Source organism: Anabas testudineus, chromosome 4 (genome assembly GCF_900324465.2).
Source record: "Anabas testudineus chromosome 4, fAnaTes1.2, whole genome shotgun sequence".
In the NCBI taxonomy this organism is placed as follows: Eukaryota; Metazoa; Chordata; class Actinopteri; order Anabantiformes; family Anabantidae; genus Anabas; species Anabas testudineus.
In genome coordinates this window covers 11,364,057-11,382,705 of record NC_046613.1, presented here as the reverse complement: position 1 = coordinate 11,382,705, position 18,649 = coordinate 11,364,057, and the positions used below count along the sequence as shown (strand labels likewise).

Sequence of the window (18,649 nt, the reverse complement as noted above, 5' to 3'; positions counted from 1 at the left end):
CAATAAATTAAAAATGTTAATTATTAAAACAAATTCATTTGCAATAGAGCAGCTCATATTATTCCTCTGTAAAGTCTGTAACTTGCCGTCGTTTATTATTTTTATTTGTATTTGTAAATATTCTATGTTTTTAATATCAAATATCAGATCTGAATATTCTAAATAGTATTTTCGCTGAGTGATTTCGTCCAGTTCCTGGTAACAGTGACTCAAAGACCACGTGACCAACGTGGCCCTATAAATACCTTTTGAGAGCTAAGGAGGATAGTGTAACAGTCTGGCTGGATATCTACCCAAACCCATGCGCAAAAGATATTTTGGAAAGACACTTGGAAATCCAGAAGTGGCTTTTTTTTAAATGACCTACAGCACAAACTGGTCCCAGACAAAAGCGTCGCGTTTGAAGACAAACGAAGTGCACATCGGTGCAAGATCGATGAGCTTTGACTGTCTTTTTAAGACCAGAAGTTTTCTGCTCGACGAGAACCTCGCACGGCCCCGCTTGACCAGCCTCGGACAGGAGTCGCCGAATCCACAGGTCAAGAGTTATTTATTTTTTTCTAACTATTCTAGCCATGTCTGCATTCAGTAGTTGGAAATAAAGCTGCTGCAAAAGTCTGGTGTGGTTGTAAGGGGCAGGGGAAGAGTGTGTGCGCGCTCTCGCTCAACAGCCTCGCCGGACCAGAGGAGGAGGAAACCTGGGAGAGAAGGGGAAGAGAAGCGCCGTGTCCAAGGATGACTTTAGGGACGGATATGTCCGACAGCTCTGCATTGTCCGAAGATGTGGACATCGATGTGGTTGGGGGAGACATATCCGTCGGAAAGGACGGAAAATACATTCACCACGAGTTCAACTTGGACAATGACTCGGACGATAATTACTCCCAGAACGCGGCCGACAGGGTTTCCTCTCCCGGCCTCAGCAGCTCCGACTGCCCGTCAGAGCAGATAGGGTCCAGCGCGGAGGTCGGGACTGTGATTGGCGACAAACCCAGAAAAAGTGCACTTGTGAAGCCACCCTACTCCTACATCGCCCTGATCACCATGGCCATCCTGCAGAGCCCCAAGAAGCGTCTCACCCTCAGTGAGATCTGCGAGTTCATCAGCAACAGATTCCCCTACTACCGGGAAAAATTCCCAGCTTGGCAAAACTCAATTCGCCACAATCTTTCCCTAAATGACTGCTTCGTGAAAATCCCCCGGGAGCCTGGAAACCCCGGAAAGGGCAACTATTGGACCCTCGACCCGGATTCCGCAGACATGTTCGACAACGGAAGTTTCTTGCGCAGGAGGAAGCGCTTTAAGAGGCACCAGAATAATGAAATCCTCAGGGACTCCGGTGGTTTTCTACCTGGGTTTGGATACGGCCCATATGGATACAACTATGGACTTCAGCTGCAGAACTTTCACGCAGCCCACAACCCGTATCACCCGCACCACACAGGTGGTTCCTTTCCGTTCCCTAACGCCCCTTGCACCTTGCCCTCATCAGCTTCCATATTCCCTGCGCCGCATCCTCTGCCCTCCCTTTTAGGGACCGACTTAAGAAAGCCCTTTTACCCCCAACTAAGCCCATCTCTGCCGCCTCTCAAGACGGACTCCAGCACTTCGACTCGGCCTTCATTCTCCATTGACAATATCATCGGTGCCGCAAACTCGAGCGCCTCTTCCTACAGCGCGCCGCCGGGCAGCCAGGCTCAGATCCTCGCCATGTTGACCCCAGCACTTGCCTCTGCTTCCAGTCATTTGAACTTATCACAGGACAGCATATTACAGCCTGGGCCACAGAGCCAGACTTTTTCCAGCAAAAACCCCAATATGAACACTTGTACTTTCTAAAAAAAAAAAAAAAAAAAAAAAAGAACTGCCCGTCGAAAAATATTAAAAAAGCCAATTGTGGCGTCGTCCTATGTGAAGGTAGGCTGAACATTCTTGCTGAAATAAGAGTGTTTTGGCTCTCCCCGGTTCGTAACAATGTAAGAGGAGAGAAATGTTTATTTATGGTTTGTAAATATTTGTATAATATTAAGAAACAAAGGGGAGAGGAGCTCGGAGATGGATCTTTTTAAATGCAGGCCTGCAGTCTGACGTGTGGCCTTGATTTGGCAGTGGGAGAAAAATGATCCGGTTATTTTAACATAAGTTAAAATTGTCACCCATGGCTACGCGGATGACTTTCCGATTTTTTTAAACTATAATTGAGAAGTTTATCATGATTTCTTTTGTTGTTTTTCATTTGTGCGTCGTGAGAAACTGGCACTGTTGTTGACATAGGCTGACAAGAGATGGCAAACTCAGGTTTTTACTTAGAAAGCACATGGAGATAAAGGGGTGGATTCTGACACAGGAAAAAACAAAACAAAACAAAAAAAAAAATAAACGAACCGTTTCCCACTCCACCAAATCTCCTCTATATGGTGAATTTGTGACAGTATCATTTCATGTTGTCGTTGGACAAGTAGGCTGTGTGGTTGTGGTCTAAAAAAGAGCGCATTACCTCTCTCAACCTTTTCATTGTTGTTCGTTCCTATCTATTTCACAATTTAACCTGTGAAACATACAGTATGTCATGTGTTACCAATAGAGAGAAACACCTAAATGTTCATAGGTCATTTTTCTTTTTGTTGTAATGACAAGAATAATAAATGTTTGTGAATTTGAAGAAAAAAAATAATAATGGTATGTTTTCATGGTTTGGAAAGTTGATGCAACAGATGCAGAGAAAGAGATGCGGAGGGTTAGATCCTCAAAACAGACTAAAAATCCCAAACACTCCAAAGCAGCAGCTGTTTTTATATCCACTCTTCCTTTTTTTTTTTTTTTTTTTTTTTTGCTTTTAAATGCATTGTCAAATGTCTCCTTACCATATGTGGAGCAGGGTTTCCACTTAAAAGCATTGTATTAAAACTGTTGCGCATGAAAACAGAAGCCTGTATGTTCACCCCTTTTGCACTTTATATCTCAATATTAATGTTGATCCAACAACACAGCTCGTGATATATCAGTCAATCAGGAGTGAATCCTGACCAATCACAACCAAATGATCTGATAAAGTAGCTCGGCCCTCTTGTTGCAGGCTCTTTATAGGTGTGAAAAACACGCAAAAAAAAATCGGTTTGAATATTTCAAACACGACTTGATGTATATAACAGTCATGAATATCACGCAACAGTGGGCAAGTATTCATCCTGTGTGGCTCCTGCTCGCTTGTAAAGGACCGTTTTCTAGCAAGTAACAAAAGCCCCAAATGAATGGGGACGTTAGCAGGCCTCGGCGGTCTGTAATTGAAAGTGAACAAGGATATACCCACGGTCTTTTGGGCTTTCGTTACTAATTTGTAGCAGCATTTTTCATCAGGCTCCTAATCCACCATAATGCGGCTTTTTGGCCGTTTGTTGATGTTGTCAGTGTGGACCCCTGGCCCAGGGGACTGAATGTGCGCACAGCGAGCGGTCCCCTGTGAGACCAGCCACACACATTTAGACTCTGAAAAGCAATCTTCTCAAAAGGCCCTCGGTTTTTGCTCCGCTTTCATGTCATCTGTGTTGTCTCGGGATACGTATAAAAGAAGCAGTGGGACTCGTCCGGCTACAGAAAACAGAACTATTGGTCTTTTTCAGAGTTGTTGGAGCACATGTTTCCAGACAGAAGGGGGTGTGTAAAGGCGCTTTTATTTACAAGCTCTGTGTGCAAATGGTTAAATTAGTTTGTGGGTGTTGTGACAGATGATTATTAAGGATGAAGGGAGGGAGGCCTGACTCCGTTGTTTTCCCCTCAGCACAGCTCACTGAAAGACTTTGAAACGAAAACCAACACAACTACTTTCTTTCTCCGCACCCAGCCTTTCTTCCTTCCTTCCTTCTCTCCCCGTCCCTTGTTAGTGAAAAAGGGGCAATTGATAAATACCCCAGCATTTAGAAAATAATTTATGTTCCAGCCTCTCTCCCCGCGCGCCCGTGACGTTAATTGATATCCACAGTAAATGGAGTGGAAAAAAACTTGCGGGACTGTTTCTCTACACACACACACACACACACACACACACACACACCCGCCCTGATGGAGAGCCATCAGACCCTGCACCAGTCCATTAAAATCCACATGAAGCGTTTGAATGGGTGGTTAAAAAACGTTTAAGTAACGGCAGGAACGAAAACTAAGCCAATAAAAAAAAAAAAATCAGGAGACACGGAGCCCGACGCGCGCGCGCGCGCACACACACACACACACACACACACACACACACACACACACGCATGAAGACAGAGTGGAGCTGCAACGAGGAGGTTCAGCCACAGGCACCGGCTTTAAAAATGGACAATTTGAGCCTGAACCCATTTGTGTGGATTTTCAGCAGCACTGTCCACCTCCGCTCCGAGGTTGGAGCAGATGCGCACACTCATCTTCCTCCTCCTCAGACTGACACAGACATCGAATCAAAACGCCCTTTAAGTTTTTTTTTATTTATTTAAGACTACTCCTAATGGGATCATCACCGCTTATTATATCACACGCTTCCTTGCGGATTGTCGCCTTCAGACCACCCACGGTTTTAGCATCAGAGGGAGACTTTATTTAGGCACCAAGGCGACATTCATCATTTTTTAGTGACGTTCTCGCAAACGAAATAGGGACTGAGTGATATGTGAGGAGACAGCCAAATGACTAAAGAGTCAACAAGTACACGTTTCACAAATTTCACTTCTTCCTCTAATCGACTCCATATGAACTGTTTGCGCGTAAGAAGCCTTATTTTGTCCCACTTTAATTTATTTATTTATAAACAATGCGTCAATTTAACGGTTAAAGTTATTATTATGATTATCATGATTATTATTTTTATTATTATTATTATTACTAGACACCCTCTCCTCAAACAGCACATGACAGCAGGGGATTACATGAAATCGTTTTGCTCACATCTTTCACTGCCTTGCCAATAATCTTGATCGATGCGTCTTTCACCGATTCGTCTTGAAGGACACGAGGACAGAGGCTGTGCTGACACCACGAGGCGTGTGGTGTGGTGTGGGGGATCAAATATATCAGGGTACTAGTCTTCAAGGTCACGCTCTTCAGTATAGTCAACTGTATATAATATAATATAATATAATATAATATAATATAATATAATATAATATAATATAATATAATATAATATAATATAATATAATACAATATAGTATAATATGCATATTATTAAGTGACAAACTGCAGCATAAAGGAGAATAAATATAGATGCAGGCCTATTTAAGCTCTTGAGTGTTTTTTCCTCCACCAAATGTCATTAAACTAATTCATTATTTCTGTCTTCTAGTTCTCTAAAAATTTTCTAACGTACGTAACGTAGTTTCTAACGTAAATAATTGCATTCAACAAGACTTGTTTTTTGGAGTTTCCACTGCTTTTATCTGAATATTAACACAAAACCTCTGAGACTTTCCCAGGACTCCAGTTACAGAGACCGAGCAGCAGAGTCCCGTTTGATTGGATGCAGCTACCGGACAATTGGGATTGGAGAGCGCTAATAATGAGAGCAGCCTCCCCTCCTCGTCTAACGTGTTAGGGACACGGTGGATACCCTTGCTTTCAGAGCCTACACGCATGTTTTAGCTGCTGCAGCACTTAAAGACGTAGGTTACACTTCTTTCTTGCGTGTGCGCGGCGGACGATCCTCCTCACCCCCACACAGGAATGTTGGCCCGGTCCGCGGCTCCCCGGGTCCGAGGAGAGGCGAGCCGCGGACCTAGCTGCACCGCCGCTATAAATCACAGCCTCCCCTCGCTGCTCCCAGTCTCCCTCCAACCTCCATGTTTTTGCAACAGACAGAGGAATCCTTCGCTTAATTAATTTAGAATGTGTAAATAAAGAGAGGACAGTGAACTCCCCATCATCTCTGGAAACACAATATTAACTTTGGAAGATCTTCGCCAACTCTGACACACTGAACGAACACCTGCTGCAGAGAAAGAGACGAGGGTGACGCGCACAGACACACACACACACACACACACACACACACACACACACACACACACACACACACACACACACACACACACACACACACACACACACACACACACACAGAATATGATAGCAGGTGATGCTGTCACCCGTCATTCAAATTCTCTTTTAAAACACTGAGGATCTGTGTTTAATGTAAAGTCTGGTGAGTGTGTTGGTTTGCTGGATGTTTTTATATTTTTCTTCACAACTAGGTGTAGATCTAGATCTAGTCGTTGCTCTGCCAGATCCATAAACTACTGTTTAGAGACAAGTTGGCTTTGGTCAATATGTAAATATCTGTTCATTCACAAAACTAAATGTAGCTGCGTCTTCTTCACTTGACAATGGAAACATACAGACATGCACATGATTACAGACGAGTCAGACCAACTGAATGAAATAAACAAATTATGCACGGAAGAGCACCACAACAGTAGATACAACAAGGTAGATCTTGCACAATTGCAGCCAATTCAGGTTTGCAGACAGAGCCGGAGCAGGCCGCATTTAAAACTGCATCAATGGCATTCAACAGCATGGAACAAACTGGAACTACTGGCTACTGACAAACACACAACACAGAGAAAGTAGATTTCGTTTTGTTTTTGTATCTACAGTCTTATTTGTCTGTCAGGCGTATGTTCATTTAGAAGTCATGGCCTCCATACTTCTGTGTGCAGCTACATTTGAAGGTGGTGGGAGCTCAGGTGGTGTCATTAAGACATTCTGCCCCGTAATATTTTCAGAGCTGGTGTGAAGTAAAACATTTAAAACTATATAACCCTAAAACATTCACTCATTGAGCTTTTTAATGAAATCAAAATGGAGTGGCCGCCCCCCCCCCCCAGTGGCCCTCACTGGACATCACCTTCCAGGGCACCGCGTCTGCTCGGTTTGACTTGCGCAGGAGCACTAAAGAAAAGAAGAGCGTGCAGCACTTTCCTCTATTGCCTTGATAGAGCGGCGCAGCTGCTGTTGGTCGCTCTCAGTTGTGTCATGCGGGACCTTTTACTGGTTTCTTCCATTTAACCTTTGATGCCAACGCGCGCTACGCTTCGCAGCCAGGATCCAGCGCGCTTAATGGCAGCGGTGCGACCCGTTTATTACAGGCTTCCCCATAATTCCCAGAACCATCGATAAGATTTAAACGTTTTTTTCCCTTCTCAGTTTCCTATATGCCTCATGCAAAAAATGTGTCAACGTGCAGTAATTGAATTAGATGAAACCAGTGATTAAACTCAGTGTCCTCAATAAACCTTCACACAGGAGGTGTAATTAACTTGAACGCCGTGCGTGACAGCTCGTAGCAGATTGTTGAAATAGATCCTAATGTATGGGCCGAGCTACATGCACATTTAAAAATGAATCCAAATCGGAGGATACATTTTTGATAACTTCTACAGGTAACATCACAAATGCTGCACATGCGCATAAAGCAATCGAGCCTTTTCACTGAGGGCACACTAACAAATCCACTTTGTCTTCCACTGGCCACCACAACCATCCGTCTGCTGTTTTTTTTTTTATAGGAGTGTAATGATGATACCGCGGTGATGGAGTTAAAGTGAAATTAAACTGAAGTCAGACCTGGGTGTGAAGAAATACCAAGAAAAAACTGCGGCCTCCCGTGTCCCCCCAAGAAAGGTGAAAATGAAACTTTGTTTAAGTTGACATTTAAGATTTCTTTCAGCGTGCAAATGTGTTTTCGAAAAGTAAGCAGGGGAAAACCTCGCGATAAAATTGAAGTTCACCATCCAGAGTGAAATGCGATCACGCTGAGGTCGTGGGGCCAAACTTTTTAAGACTAATGTTTATTTAGAGAAGTGAGCGCTGTCTATGGGACTCTCCGTTCTCCCAGAATGCTGCACTAATGTCTTTACCAGGCCTGAGCAGACCACCAGCAGGACTGCAGGCAGCTCTCTGCAGCTCTGTTGTGGCACTTTAAAAAAAACACTCAGTACATGTGTTCAACTAACCCAACTTTACAACCAGGAAGAATATTAAGTGGATGGAACAAAGTAGATCATTACTCTGAGCTGCTCTTAAATGAAGTCAGTGTAAAATAAACGACCCAATATTTTAGCCACTTAGAGAAAAACACATTTCTGATATAATACTGTGCTCTTTCTTATATTTCTTACAAAATAATAATATTCAGTTGGATTGTTTTAGATATCAAGGTTAGCAATCTCCTCAAATATCTTTTAATATCTTTTTAATATCTTTTAAAATATATATTACAAAATATAATATGACATTCACATTAGTCCGTGTTTAATTTATGCAAATCTCGACGGTGCATTGGAAAAAGGTGTTTTTTTTTTAAAATATATCTAAATTTTTTATCTAATCCCCGTTTTTGCCTAATTTGAAGAAGAAAGCAGTTTGATGGTGAAGTGTAATTGCAGCGCATCTGCATGGAGTAGTAGCGTGTTGTGAAATTGAATTAGACACGGTGGGGAATCTGACCTCTCTCTGGACCTGCATATTTTTCGCCCCTCAGGTTTTAGTGTGTCTTCGCTGTTTTTGTTTTCTCAGCTGGACCTGCCATCAGACACTGTGTCCGTCCCGTCCATTTCTATCTCTCCCATCTCTCCTCTCTTACTCCCCAACACCTCACTTTCTCTGGACAGCTCACACGCTGCCACCAACGTTGATCTGAGACTGGACAACGCTGCAGCACAGACAGCCTCAACAGACCCCGGGCATGCGCGCTGTGCACACAATATACCCAGAGGAAAGCACATGTATACACAGGAAATCACATGTTGGCACAGGGCCTTCTGTCAAGTGACAGCTGCTAATCACAGGGGCCATGTTGCCTCTGAATGATTTGTGAAGAGTGTTGCATTTATTTTCCATACGGAGAATGTGCACCCACAGCATAAAACAGGCTACTTAAACACATCATTACTTCAGTTTTATATAGGATTCTAATTGAAGTATGTTAGGTTAGGCTTAAAATGATTTTTAAGGATATTAAACATTGGCCTATGAGTTGTCAAAATAGATTTCATATGCCGAATTGTCACTGGTAAATTTGGACATTGTGTAATAATGGTTCTTTTGCTCAAACTTGGTTAGTGGTGGAGTATAAATATATCCAATTTTCAAAGATGGACAAGTTTTTCAGTGCAAGTTATCAGCTGAAAGTGCCTGTGCAATTGCACACAATATAGGCCCATATGATTCTTCAGCACACAAGAGCCCTGAGGAGCCACAACAGCAGTTACAGAGTCAGTAGCGCCCGTGGAGCAGCCACTTCAGTGGAGTGACAGGGCACACAGGAAGAGTCACGGCACAAAGAGAGATGGATTCAAATGAGAAAAGAATAAAAACAACTAAAATGCTTGTTTAAAAAAAATCTTTGCAGTTGGTGCAGAAGAAGCTTATTTCTAAAGGCATTTATTATTTTCATCTGCAGGGAAATGCAGTACAGATCATGGACTCTCTTTCATGGAGGTGCCCAGTGGATCTTAAGATATTCATTCCCTTTCTATATACACACATATACAGACTAGGAGTATGTATTGAAGTCAGTCAGTATAAATGTAAAAATGTAAATTGTATAAATCATTTTCATGTCAGAATATAGAGTAGTAACATATTCACGTACCCCCAGCACCAACTATGCAAAGCATAGTGCATCACCTTTCATTGTATTATATACTAATCCCGGTCAGTTCATACAAAATAATGTGATGAAGGCAGCTGCATCACTGTGTGTGTTCTTTGCACAGAGGATGGGAAGTTGAAGTCCAATTAGTACTGATGCATCATAAATGCAGTGCATTTTTACATCTGTGAGTACATCTGTGCAAGAGCGTTCACAGAAAACCCAGGTTCAAAGGCAAGCCGAATGAAAAGGCCAAAGATGATAAGGCCACTCTGAGGCTCCTCACAGAGGAGAAATGTCACACATAAAGAAAGGAAAGCAGAGCAGAGAAACAACAGCCTCCACAGTGAGAGGCTGATGCAAGGGTGAAGTAGCCTGAGATTGCACTCTGAGTAGGGGTAAAGGGGCATCTGATCATGTGTGTGTGTATGCATCTGGATGGGGGTAGGTTAATGTTGTTCACGACTAGTAGAGTCATTTCACAGGGCTAGAGGCGCGGCTGGATGATGGATTGGAAGCTGAAGGGGCGAGCAGATGGGTAAGTAGAGAAAGTGAGGTTAAGTGGCAGTTAGATGTTGCAGATCTAAGTAGATTAAGAGTGGTCGAGCATGCATGCGTGTGTGAGAGAGAGGGAGGGAGGAAGAGCGGAATTAGACAGACATGCTCTATTTCAGAGTGCCCCAAGACATAATTGTAGTCTACTGTGTACTGTCAGAAATCATTATAGTGACTTTTTTTTTTTCAATATACTAACCGTGACAAATGCAGGATAATTTAGCAGGAGATTCTTATAAAATAGGTCCTCTGAGAAACAGCCCAAAAAATGAAGATTACATGTTAAGCAAACATAAAATGTGGTAACATCATTTTCCTGGATTTTGGACCAATATCTCCTTTTTGAGTTGTATTGTTTTCTAATGTAAAAATGTAACTTCAGCAACGGAGCATAAATTTAGATGAAAGGTCAAAATAATATTTAGAATTACAGCTTTATGACCAGTTTCAGGTTTGGCACAATAGTTCAAAACCTTGAACTAAAAATTAAAAGTTATCCAACAATAGAAAACCTATTGGCATGGACTGCAATGCAAAGCAGTTGAAGATGAGGGCAAATGTAGACATCATTTAACACTACAAGAGAAGGGAAAACCGCCGCCAGCATATCAGCACCATTGTTGAAACAATGCAATATTATGAAAGTCAACATCCAAATGGGGATGTGGTCAAAAACCTGCAGTTGTAGGGAACCACTGAATACAATAATAGAAAACCAACACTGAGAGCTTACAGCTAGGCAATGGAAGTTTGAGCTAAACGCTAACATTAGCACGGCGACATGCGATGGCAAAGCCAAGATTTGGATTTTTATCAGTTTTGACATATTGATGGAGCTTTGCAAAAAGTGTAGCTAACCGTTCCTGGAGCCATGCTGTATTTTGTATAATATGACAGAAATCCAGGCCTGCAGACGCATGACTATGTCAGACAGAAAGAGGCTGTATGGATGGAAAGGCCTGGACCACACCAGGCGCCAACAAGGTTTGGGGAGGAGGGAAGTCATATTATTGAGCTGGCTGGGTGCGACAGGCTGTCCGGGTGGCAGGCCTTTCAGGGGCCTGTCAGTGCACTGTCACAGACCATTGGGGCTGCGTGCAATTGATAAGGAGCAGCAACAGGAAGTCTCAGGACTGCTGGGAAACAGGAAGAGGAGGACGAGGAGGAAGAGAACTCAAGTTGCAGCATAGGGAAGTTAGGCAAAATTAAAGGTGTGATATTTTGCAGAACATTAAATGATAATGAAAACATGACAGATAGATAATATGGCCAGGCCAGGTAACTGAAAGCACTCAGGAAAATGTTAGGAATTAAGATGTGGAGCCTGAAGTGTCAGCCACTTTGTTACGGTGGTGTCTGCTGGACATCAAAAAAAAAATAAAAAAACATACAACGATACTGAGCTTTTATACACTAGGTTTCTCCCACTCACTGATGTTTTGCCTCATGTGGTATCAGAACGTTCCAGGCAAAGTGTCGTTCTCAGTCGAGCTCTTGTGTGGCGCAAGAGTTGTTGCTTCTGCTCTGACCAAGAAAAATATGGACCAAATGGTTTTTAAAAAGCCAAAAAGCAAATAATTCAAACTGTTTTAAAAATATTTAGACCAACAGATGAAGTAATGTGAGTTATTCATCACAAAACGGGAATACTTCGCTGTCTGTCTAAACTCTCTGACACTGATTGTATGACATACACAACCCAGGGCCACGGTTTAAAAACCTGGGCACCATGTCAGGAGCTCATAACAAATATCTCTGACATCTTCCAGTGACTCTGTCCAGCTCAGAGCTTTCTAAAGTCCCTCCAAGTCCCTCCAACCCCCAGCAACACTCCCAACTACACCCACCTGCTACTCCAAGACAGTTAAAACAAACAGTATTTCCAAATAAAGTCTGGTCTTAACCTCTCTTTCCGCTGAATGTGCGCTCCCTTTCTTGCTCCTTTCCAACTACCCTTATCCTTCCATCCACCCTGCAACATTTTCTCTTTTTACTTTCACTGACAGCTGCCAAGGGATGTAATGGCTGATGTACGAAGGGTAATGGTCCTGCTCTTCCTCCATTGCACCCCTGCTTTCCTCTCCTCTTGGTTTGCTCAGAGGTTCTCCCTCCCCTAATTCAATTCAACATGCTTTTCTTGGCTTGACCGGCTCTCGTCTTCATTCAACGATTTTTCTCTCCTCTCTCCCGTGCCTCTTCGCTGACTTTCAAACTTCTGCCATTAAATCCATCTCCACTCTATTTTTTAACCTAATTTTTGTCTCTTCTCCCACTCTTCCTTAACTCCCAGCATTCTCTGTCTCTTTTCTCTCTCTCCTCTTTCTGTCTCTCATGTTCCCAGTTTTTTAGTGCTGCCTCTGATTTGCAACCTCTGGATGTTTCCCTGTTTTGCTCTCCTTCTCCAGGCCGTCTGCCTCCCTCAGAGGGAGCAACTCACTGGGGCTGTAAAGGGTCATGCCTGGGTTAGGGATATCACTTCTATCTTTCCTTATCGACCCTTTAGCTCTTTCTCTCTTCTCTGTATCACTTGCTCTCCCGTCATTTCTCCGGTTTCTCCTCTGCAGACATCCCCATGTCTTCCTCTTTCTTGTCTTGCTCTGTTTCCTTTCTTTCCTCTTCAAGTGACATAATTGATTTGCAGAATATCTCCAGTAGCGCATTAAGCCAAAATCCCTTTCCAAGTCCACCTTTAAAAACGTCACTTAACTTCGAGAGGCATGTATTTGGATATGTAAAATTTAATTTATGATTTTAACATCTTCCATGTGCTGCACAGCCTATAGATGGAACACATTTAAAGTGTTGCTACACAAGTGTGTGGCAGCGCTGATGAATGATCGTACGCGTGAGAAGGAGACGCTGTTGAAGAGCTTTGTGTACACAGATGCACAAAGAGAAAGAATGAAATAACCAAAAAGATGAAGATGATGTGGAGGAGCAAGATAAAAGGGGGAAAGAGAAGATGGAGATAGAGAGAAAAAAATAGAGTAGCCTCTGTTCTTGTGGGGGGCAACTAAGGGGATCGTCTTCCCCCCCCGGCCCCTCCCTGGCCCCAGCCCGAAGCCTCCAGGGGTCCCTGGGTTCCTGAGGAAAAACATCTTGGCTCCCCGTCACCCCTGAACCCAGCGCTGGGCTGTTTACCTTGGCCTGGCTGCCTGACAGCTTTACTGATGTTACATACAGGCACACAGGGACCCTGAGTCAGAGAGGGAGAGGGAGCAGGAGCATGGGGAGAGGGGAGAGCAAGAGGGATGAGAAATGGAGGAGTGAGGAGGATGAGTGACGAGGACAGAAGACGAGGAGAGGAGGAATGGGCATGGGATTAGAGGAAAGAGAACAGGAGGTTGGAGTGAAAGGTGTGAGGGAAAGAGAGTGTTAGTTTACTGTGATCTTTAATCACCACAATCAGATCCATTTGGAGAGATCTCCAGAGGAGAGAGTTGTTCAGAGGGCAACAGTGTGCGCGCTGAGTACACACCGAGAAGAAATATTGCCAGCAAAAAGCGTGCGCTAAAAATACAGGCATTCATTTCCATCAGCTTTCTAAGCCGATCACTGTGTATATAAAGCAATGTTTTGTTTTTAGGATCATTGCTCAATGTAGTATGAGAGATTTGAAAAGCAAATGTGGAATGGAGACTCAATATTTTGACAGGAGGTAACGTTACTCATTACAGTGTGGTGCAGAAATGTATAGGCACTTTCCATAGTTGTGGGGTGAGAACGGGGCAGGGAGGGGGGCTACTGGCCCTCGCTATAAAAATGTTGATGTAAGTATAACATATCCATTTGAAATGAATGAACACTTTGCAAACAAAGCTTTGCATCATGGAAATTATGTTATTCATTCGAATGGAGACGAGAATTATGAAGGCTGACTGCGAAGTATGGAACCAAATTTGGTAGAAATTCAGTAGAAACCTCCCAGATGGTCATACTCTGCTCAAGGAGTCGAACAAAAAACAAAACAAAAAAAACTCTTTTGATGCGGATTTCAATTAACATTCATCCCTCATCTGTTTAGGACAAAACTTCCCCTAATGTCTTGGCAGTTTGTCTTTTTGTAGGCGTTTGTTTGTCCATTTCTTGGTCACAATGCTGGGCTGGGCTGGGCCACAGGGGTTTCTGTGATGGGGTGGGAGGTCTGTGTTTTGCTGCTCAGAGCTCTAAGTCCTGTTTGCCTGTCCTGAGCAGCTGGACAAGCTGTAATAATACAAACAGGCCTTTGAACAAGCTGATGTGTTGTGCCGCTCCGGCTTGGGTTACATCCCACACGCATGCTTGCTCAGAAACACAATGGTGAGGAGTAGACTGGCAACCACACACACACACACACACACACACACACATGCACAAATTCATGCCTCAAAAATATGTTCACACACTTGTGGATGAGTAAACATGCATGCAAGCAATGATGCACGCAGTAAAACACAGATGTACGCAAACAATGCCCCCTTAATCCTTGATCCCAGCTAAATAAGCCCACGCTGTTCTGGATCTGTCTAACTATGATTGATCATCTTAAACTCGGCCGTCACTCTGCCCGATGGCTTGTTTGTCTGTCTCCTCTGTTTGTTTGTTTTGTTTGTTAGTTTGTTTGTGTGGATGGACGAGTGGCTTGCTTGTTGTTTGCTTGCGGCTGATCATTTGTCACAATAAATCATTAGGGAAGAACACACACACACACACACACACACACACACACACACATCTGAGCGACCTGGATTGTTTCCACCCTTCTCAAGCTGATTTAGGCTTACACAAACACTTCAGGCCCACTACACTGACAACCTCACACACTGGAAACTGCAGTTCCCTCGGAGAGAAAAAAAAAAAGGGACATAGTTGAGTGCCATCCCACTCCACTACACTGATGGATGACTTCCTCAGTCGTTATGTAATGGAGTTCAGGGCTTCACCTGCCCTGACCGGGCCAGTGGCCTCTGTACACAGACCAGGATATGAGAGGACAGGGAATTGTTCTGTAGGTTTGCCGGGTCACTATTCTGTGGATCTACAGCACAACCGGCAGGGGATAAATCTGCACGTCAGCATATATTTCATTTGATTTACAAAACCACACAACATTTTAATGAGTATAACCTCTATGCCAAAAGACATGGTACGCCTCATGAGGTATTTTTTTTTCTCTATTGTCAAAATATTTGTTGTGAATAAAATGTACAGGGAAGCTCTGTTGGCTGAATACAAGTCCAATGAAAGCTGTAGTTGCAAGTTGCAAGACAAGCTTCCAGTAACCAGCCATTATATCCAAGTTAAACTCACTAAAATATCACCATCATCCATTCTCATTTAGTTCATATCATACTCGTAGATATGTATGTTTTATTAATTGCTGGTGATCTAACCTGGCTGTATGCTGCGGCTGGCAGAAGGCCACCATCGGAGGTGTGCCAGGCAGAGATGTCCTGCAAGTAGTCGCACCAGTGCTAACATACTCATATACTCATACTGGACTATAGAGAGGTAAACCATTGAAAATGTATCAGCATCGCATGAATAAGGAATGCAGCTTTAACATACATCTACAAATACAGTTCATCCACTGAAGGTATCTAAGTTATATTATTTTTATAGTCACCTTAGAGAAACTCAGATAGATATCAGTGTTGCTTGATTCCCATCATGAAATTAAAATAACCTTTCATTACATTATGGTATCTCCCCCTATGAGAGGACTTTGAGTGACTCCTAAAAGAGGATTTATTAATGAGTGCTCGACATGCTTATTTTTTCAGCTATTCTGGCTAATTAAACCACTTGTTTGAGTTAGGTGGCACTACAAGTGGAAGTACCTTAATTAAGTAATATGACAAAAGTTTAAAAGGTGTAAAAATGCAACACAATTAACAGTAAATACTGTGCTCACGGCCCACAGAGTTTGTTGCCCAAAGACCCGAATGTGGGAGGCGTGTTTCTACCCTCTAGTCAGACACAGACGTGTGTGAATGCAGCATTGGAGAGAAGGCTTTGGGATTTGGGTCAGTTTTTTTTTATGTGGATAAGAAGGGTATTATATGACAAATATCCCAAATATCCCTCAATGAACACCCTGTATTGAATAAAATAAAGATTAAAATTGATCTTACCTGAATCATGAGGCAACAGTGCCAGTGCCAGTAGGCAGAGAGCTGGGAGGAGACTCAGTTAGTGATCTGCCTGGATTATCCAGCCATGGGTTACACAGAGTTGAACATCTGGTCACAAATACAACAGCGATAGAGTTACTCAGCCCTGACAGAAAGAGAGGAGCATGATAGCGAGATAGATGCAGAGACAGAAATGACAAAAAAAACAAACAAAACAAAACAAAAAAACCCTTCAAACTTTTTTCATTCTTCACATCTGACAAACTGTCCGTACTACTGAGAGTCAACACTCAAAAATCAAGCCACATATTTCTCTGTTTGATAAAAGCAGCACTAAAAGACCTGAAAATATTTCCCTCATGACAGCTGGTGAGACTTTGGGATGTTCGTGCAGTGCAGTTCTACAGCAGCGTTTGCTGAACGTGCAGTGTTATAAAGTGTTATCGGGCAACGCATGAGCTGAGGGGTCTGTTTGTGTGAGCTGCTAATATAGCATCGGCAGGGTTACTTTATGTGAGCAATATCTGGTCCGAAAATTAGACAGATACGAATAGAGACAGAGGCAGAGAGAGAGAGAAAGAGAGAGAGAAAGGAGTGACACAGTGAAAACAAAACAGAACAGCAAGATGAAGTTAGAAAAACAAAAGTGCATCTCTGTCTTGTCCTCCCAGCCTTTGCTGCCCTCTCCCCCTGACCTCAAGGCCTTGGGGAGAGTTTGTAAACTGTTTTCCAGTGACCTCAGCATCTGACCACCCTCTCCTCTAGTTGCAATAAAATACAGACAGCGGCACTAAAAATGCAAGCAAGCCATGTCAGCAGAGGCCAACAAAAACAGATATCTTAGTGTCCGATTCAGCAGAGGCAAAGTCTTTACCATTATTCTGTTTATCAGCACAGCAACTTTTTCACTGCAGTTATTAGCCTCGCATTTACTTGTGAAATGTTCTGGGAGTGTACTCGACACAGTTCAGTGATTCTTTTTTTTCTGTCTCGCTTTTTTTAGCCTCTCTCCTCAATTTTTGTTTTTACACGGCATGTTGGGATTTGTTGTTGTGTTTGGTTTGCAACTCAGCCACACTCTTCATTAGATAATGAAGGGAAGCAGTGTTTGTGGTGGAAAGGTGAAGGTCACGACAGTGTTTGGAATATACACGCATTACTGGGCAGTCATCCGCGTGGAGCTATGCATTAGTCAGCAAAAACAACCACTGTATGTATAGTGGTAGAGAAACTCCTATAAGCTTTTTTTGTTAAAAAACGTTTAAGGTGTGGGTCTGATTTGGGCTCTGCATAAAAATCTGTAACTGTATTTCTAGTTTTTGCAAGTATGAGCAAAAGTGATTCATGTTTTAATGTTTCCTTTGGCTGTGTTGTGAAAGATTATGATTAATTAAGTGAAAAGTCATCATTATGTGATTATATCACATGGTTAGCTGAGTAAATGGATACATCATGATATTTCTAGAGCACTGAAGTTAAACAAGTACTTTCAGGTTTGTTTCCATGCTTTTTTCTTTTTGAAAAACTAATTATAATGATGGTGTTGTATATTTAATATGTCTTTTAAAGAACACCATTTCCCATAAACAAAAGTCCAAATGTGGGTCAAGGGGTCACAGTCGGATCAGACACATTCAGACAGTAGAACAGAGAAGAAGCCTTTTAGACTGGAGCCCAGGGCAGTCATATAGATAAATGCGCTTTTCAATATTTGGCTGTGTTTTGCTTTCTTGAGAAGCTGTATTTGCCTTACTTATTATTGTCTTGATTTGTATACTAGTGCAACCATTACGTGCGTACGTTTTATCACAGTCAGTCCATATATAAGGCCATATATATATATATGTATGTACAAAAGCATGTAAAAAAATATATGTTATTGAAAAAAAGTGCAATATTTTCCATATCTAAAGCAGAAACCCTCCTGTAGGCTACCTCAACATTGTACTGTACAGTTCCAGATTTAATGTAGTTACTCACCCCCTTTCAAAACATGTAATGTAAATGTAAAACAAAGACATAATATTTACAGGAGTAAATAATTGGCCTTCTATTTAATCTCTTTAATTACAATTGGCTTACTGACCCTAACAATGACTGTGACTGGTGAGATGACAAGCAGAGCCAGCCAGCCAACCTTAGTGCATATGGATATGAGTTTGACACGGACAGAGCGTGAGCTTGAACCCTTCACTGGAATCAGGGTCAGACATACACCACAGTCACTGGGGAAGCTGTGTGTGTGTGTGTGTGTGTGTGTGTCCACTGATGAACATAGCAGTTGTGTTACCAGGGTTCATCTCTGCATGTTTACTTCATTTTAAATGAGTAAAGAGAAGGGTTTTAGTTTGTATTT

General features: G+C 42.6%; 1 protein-coding gene across 1 annotated transcript; it reads left to right on the top strand.

Annotated features, from left to right (window-relative positions):
• Positions 1-288: 288 nt before the first annotated feature.
• Positions 289-2,640, top strand: foxd2 (forkhead box D2). The gene has a single exon (XM_026344732.1). It carries the CDS (start codon positions 736-738, stop codon positions 1,837-1,839), a length of 1,104 nt encoding a protein of 367 aa, XP_026200517.1. The 5' UTR covers positions 289-735; the 3' UTR covers positions 1,840-2,640.
• Positions 2,641-18,649: the final 16,009 nt, after the last annotated feature.

Bases quoted from the DNA above. Each gene is read 5' to 3' on its own strand.
- foxd2 (XM_026344732.1), top strand. From the start codon at position 736: ATGACTTTAGGGACGGATATGTCCGACAGCTCTGCATTGTCCGAAGAT.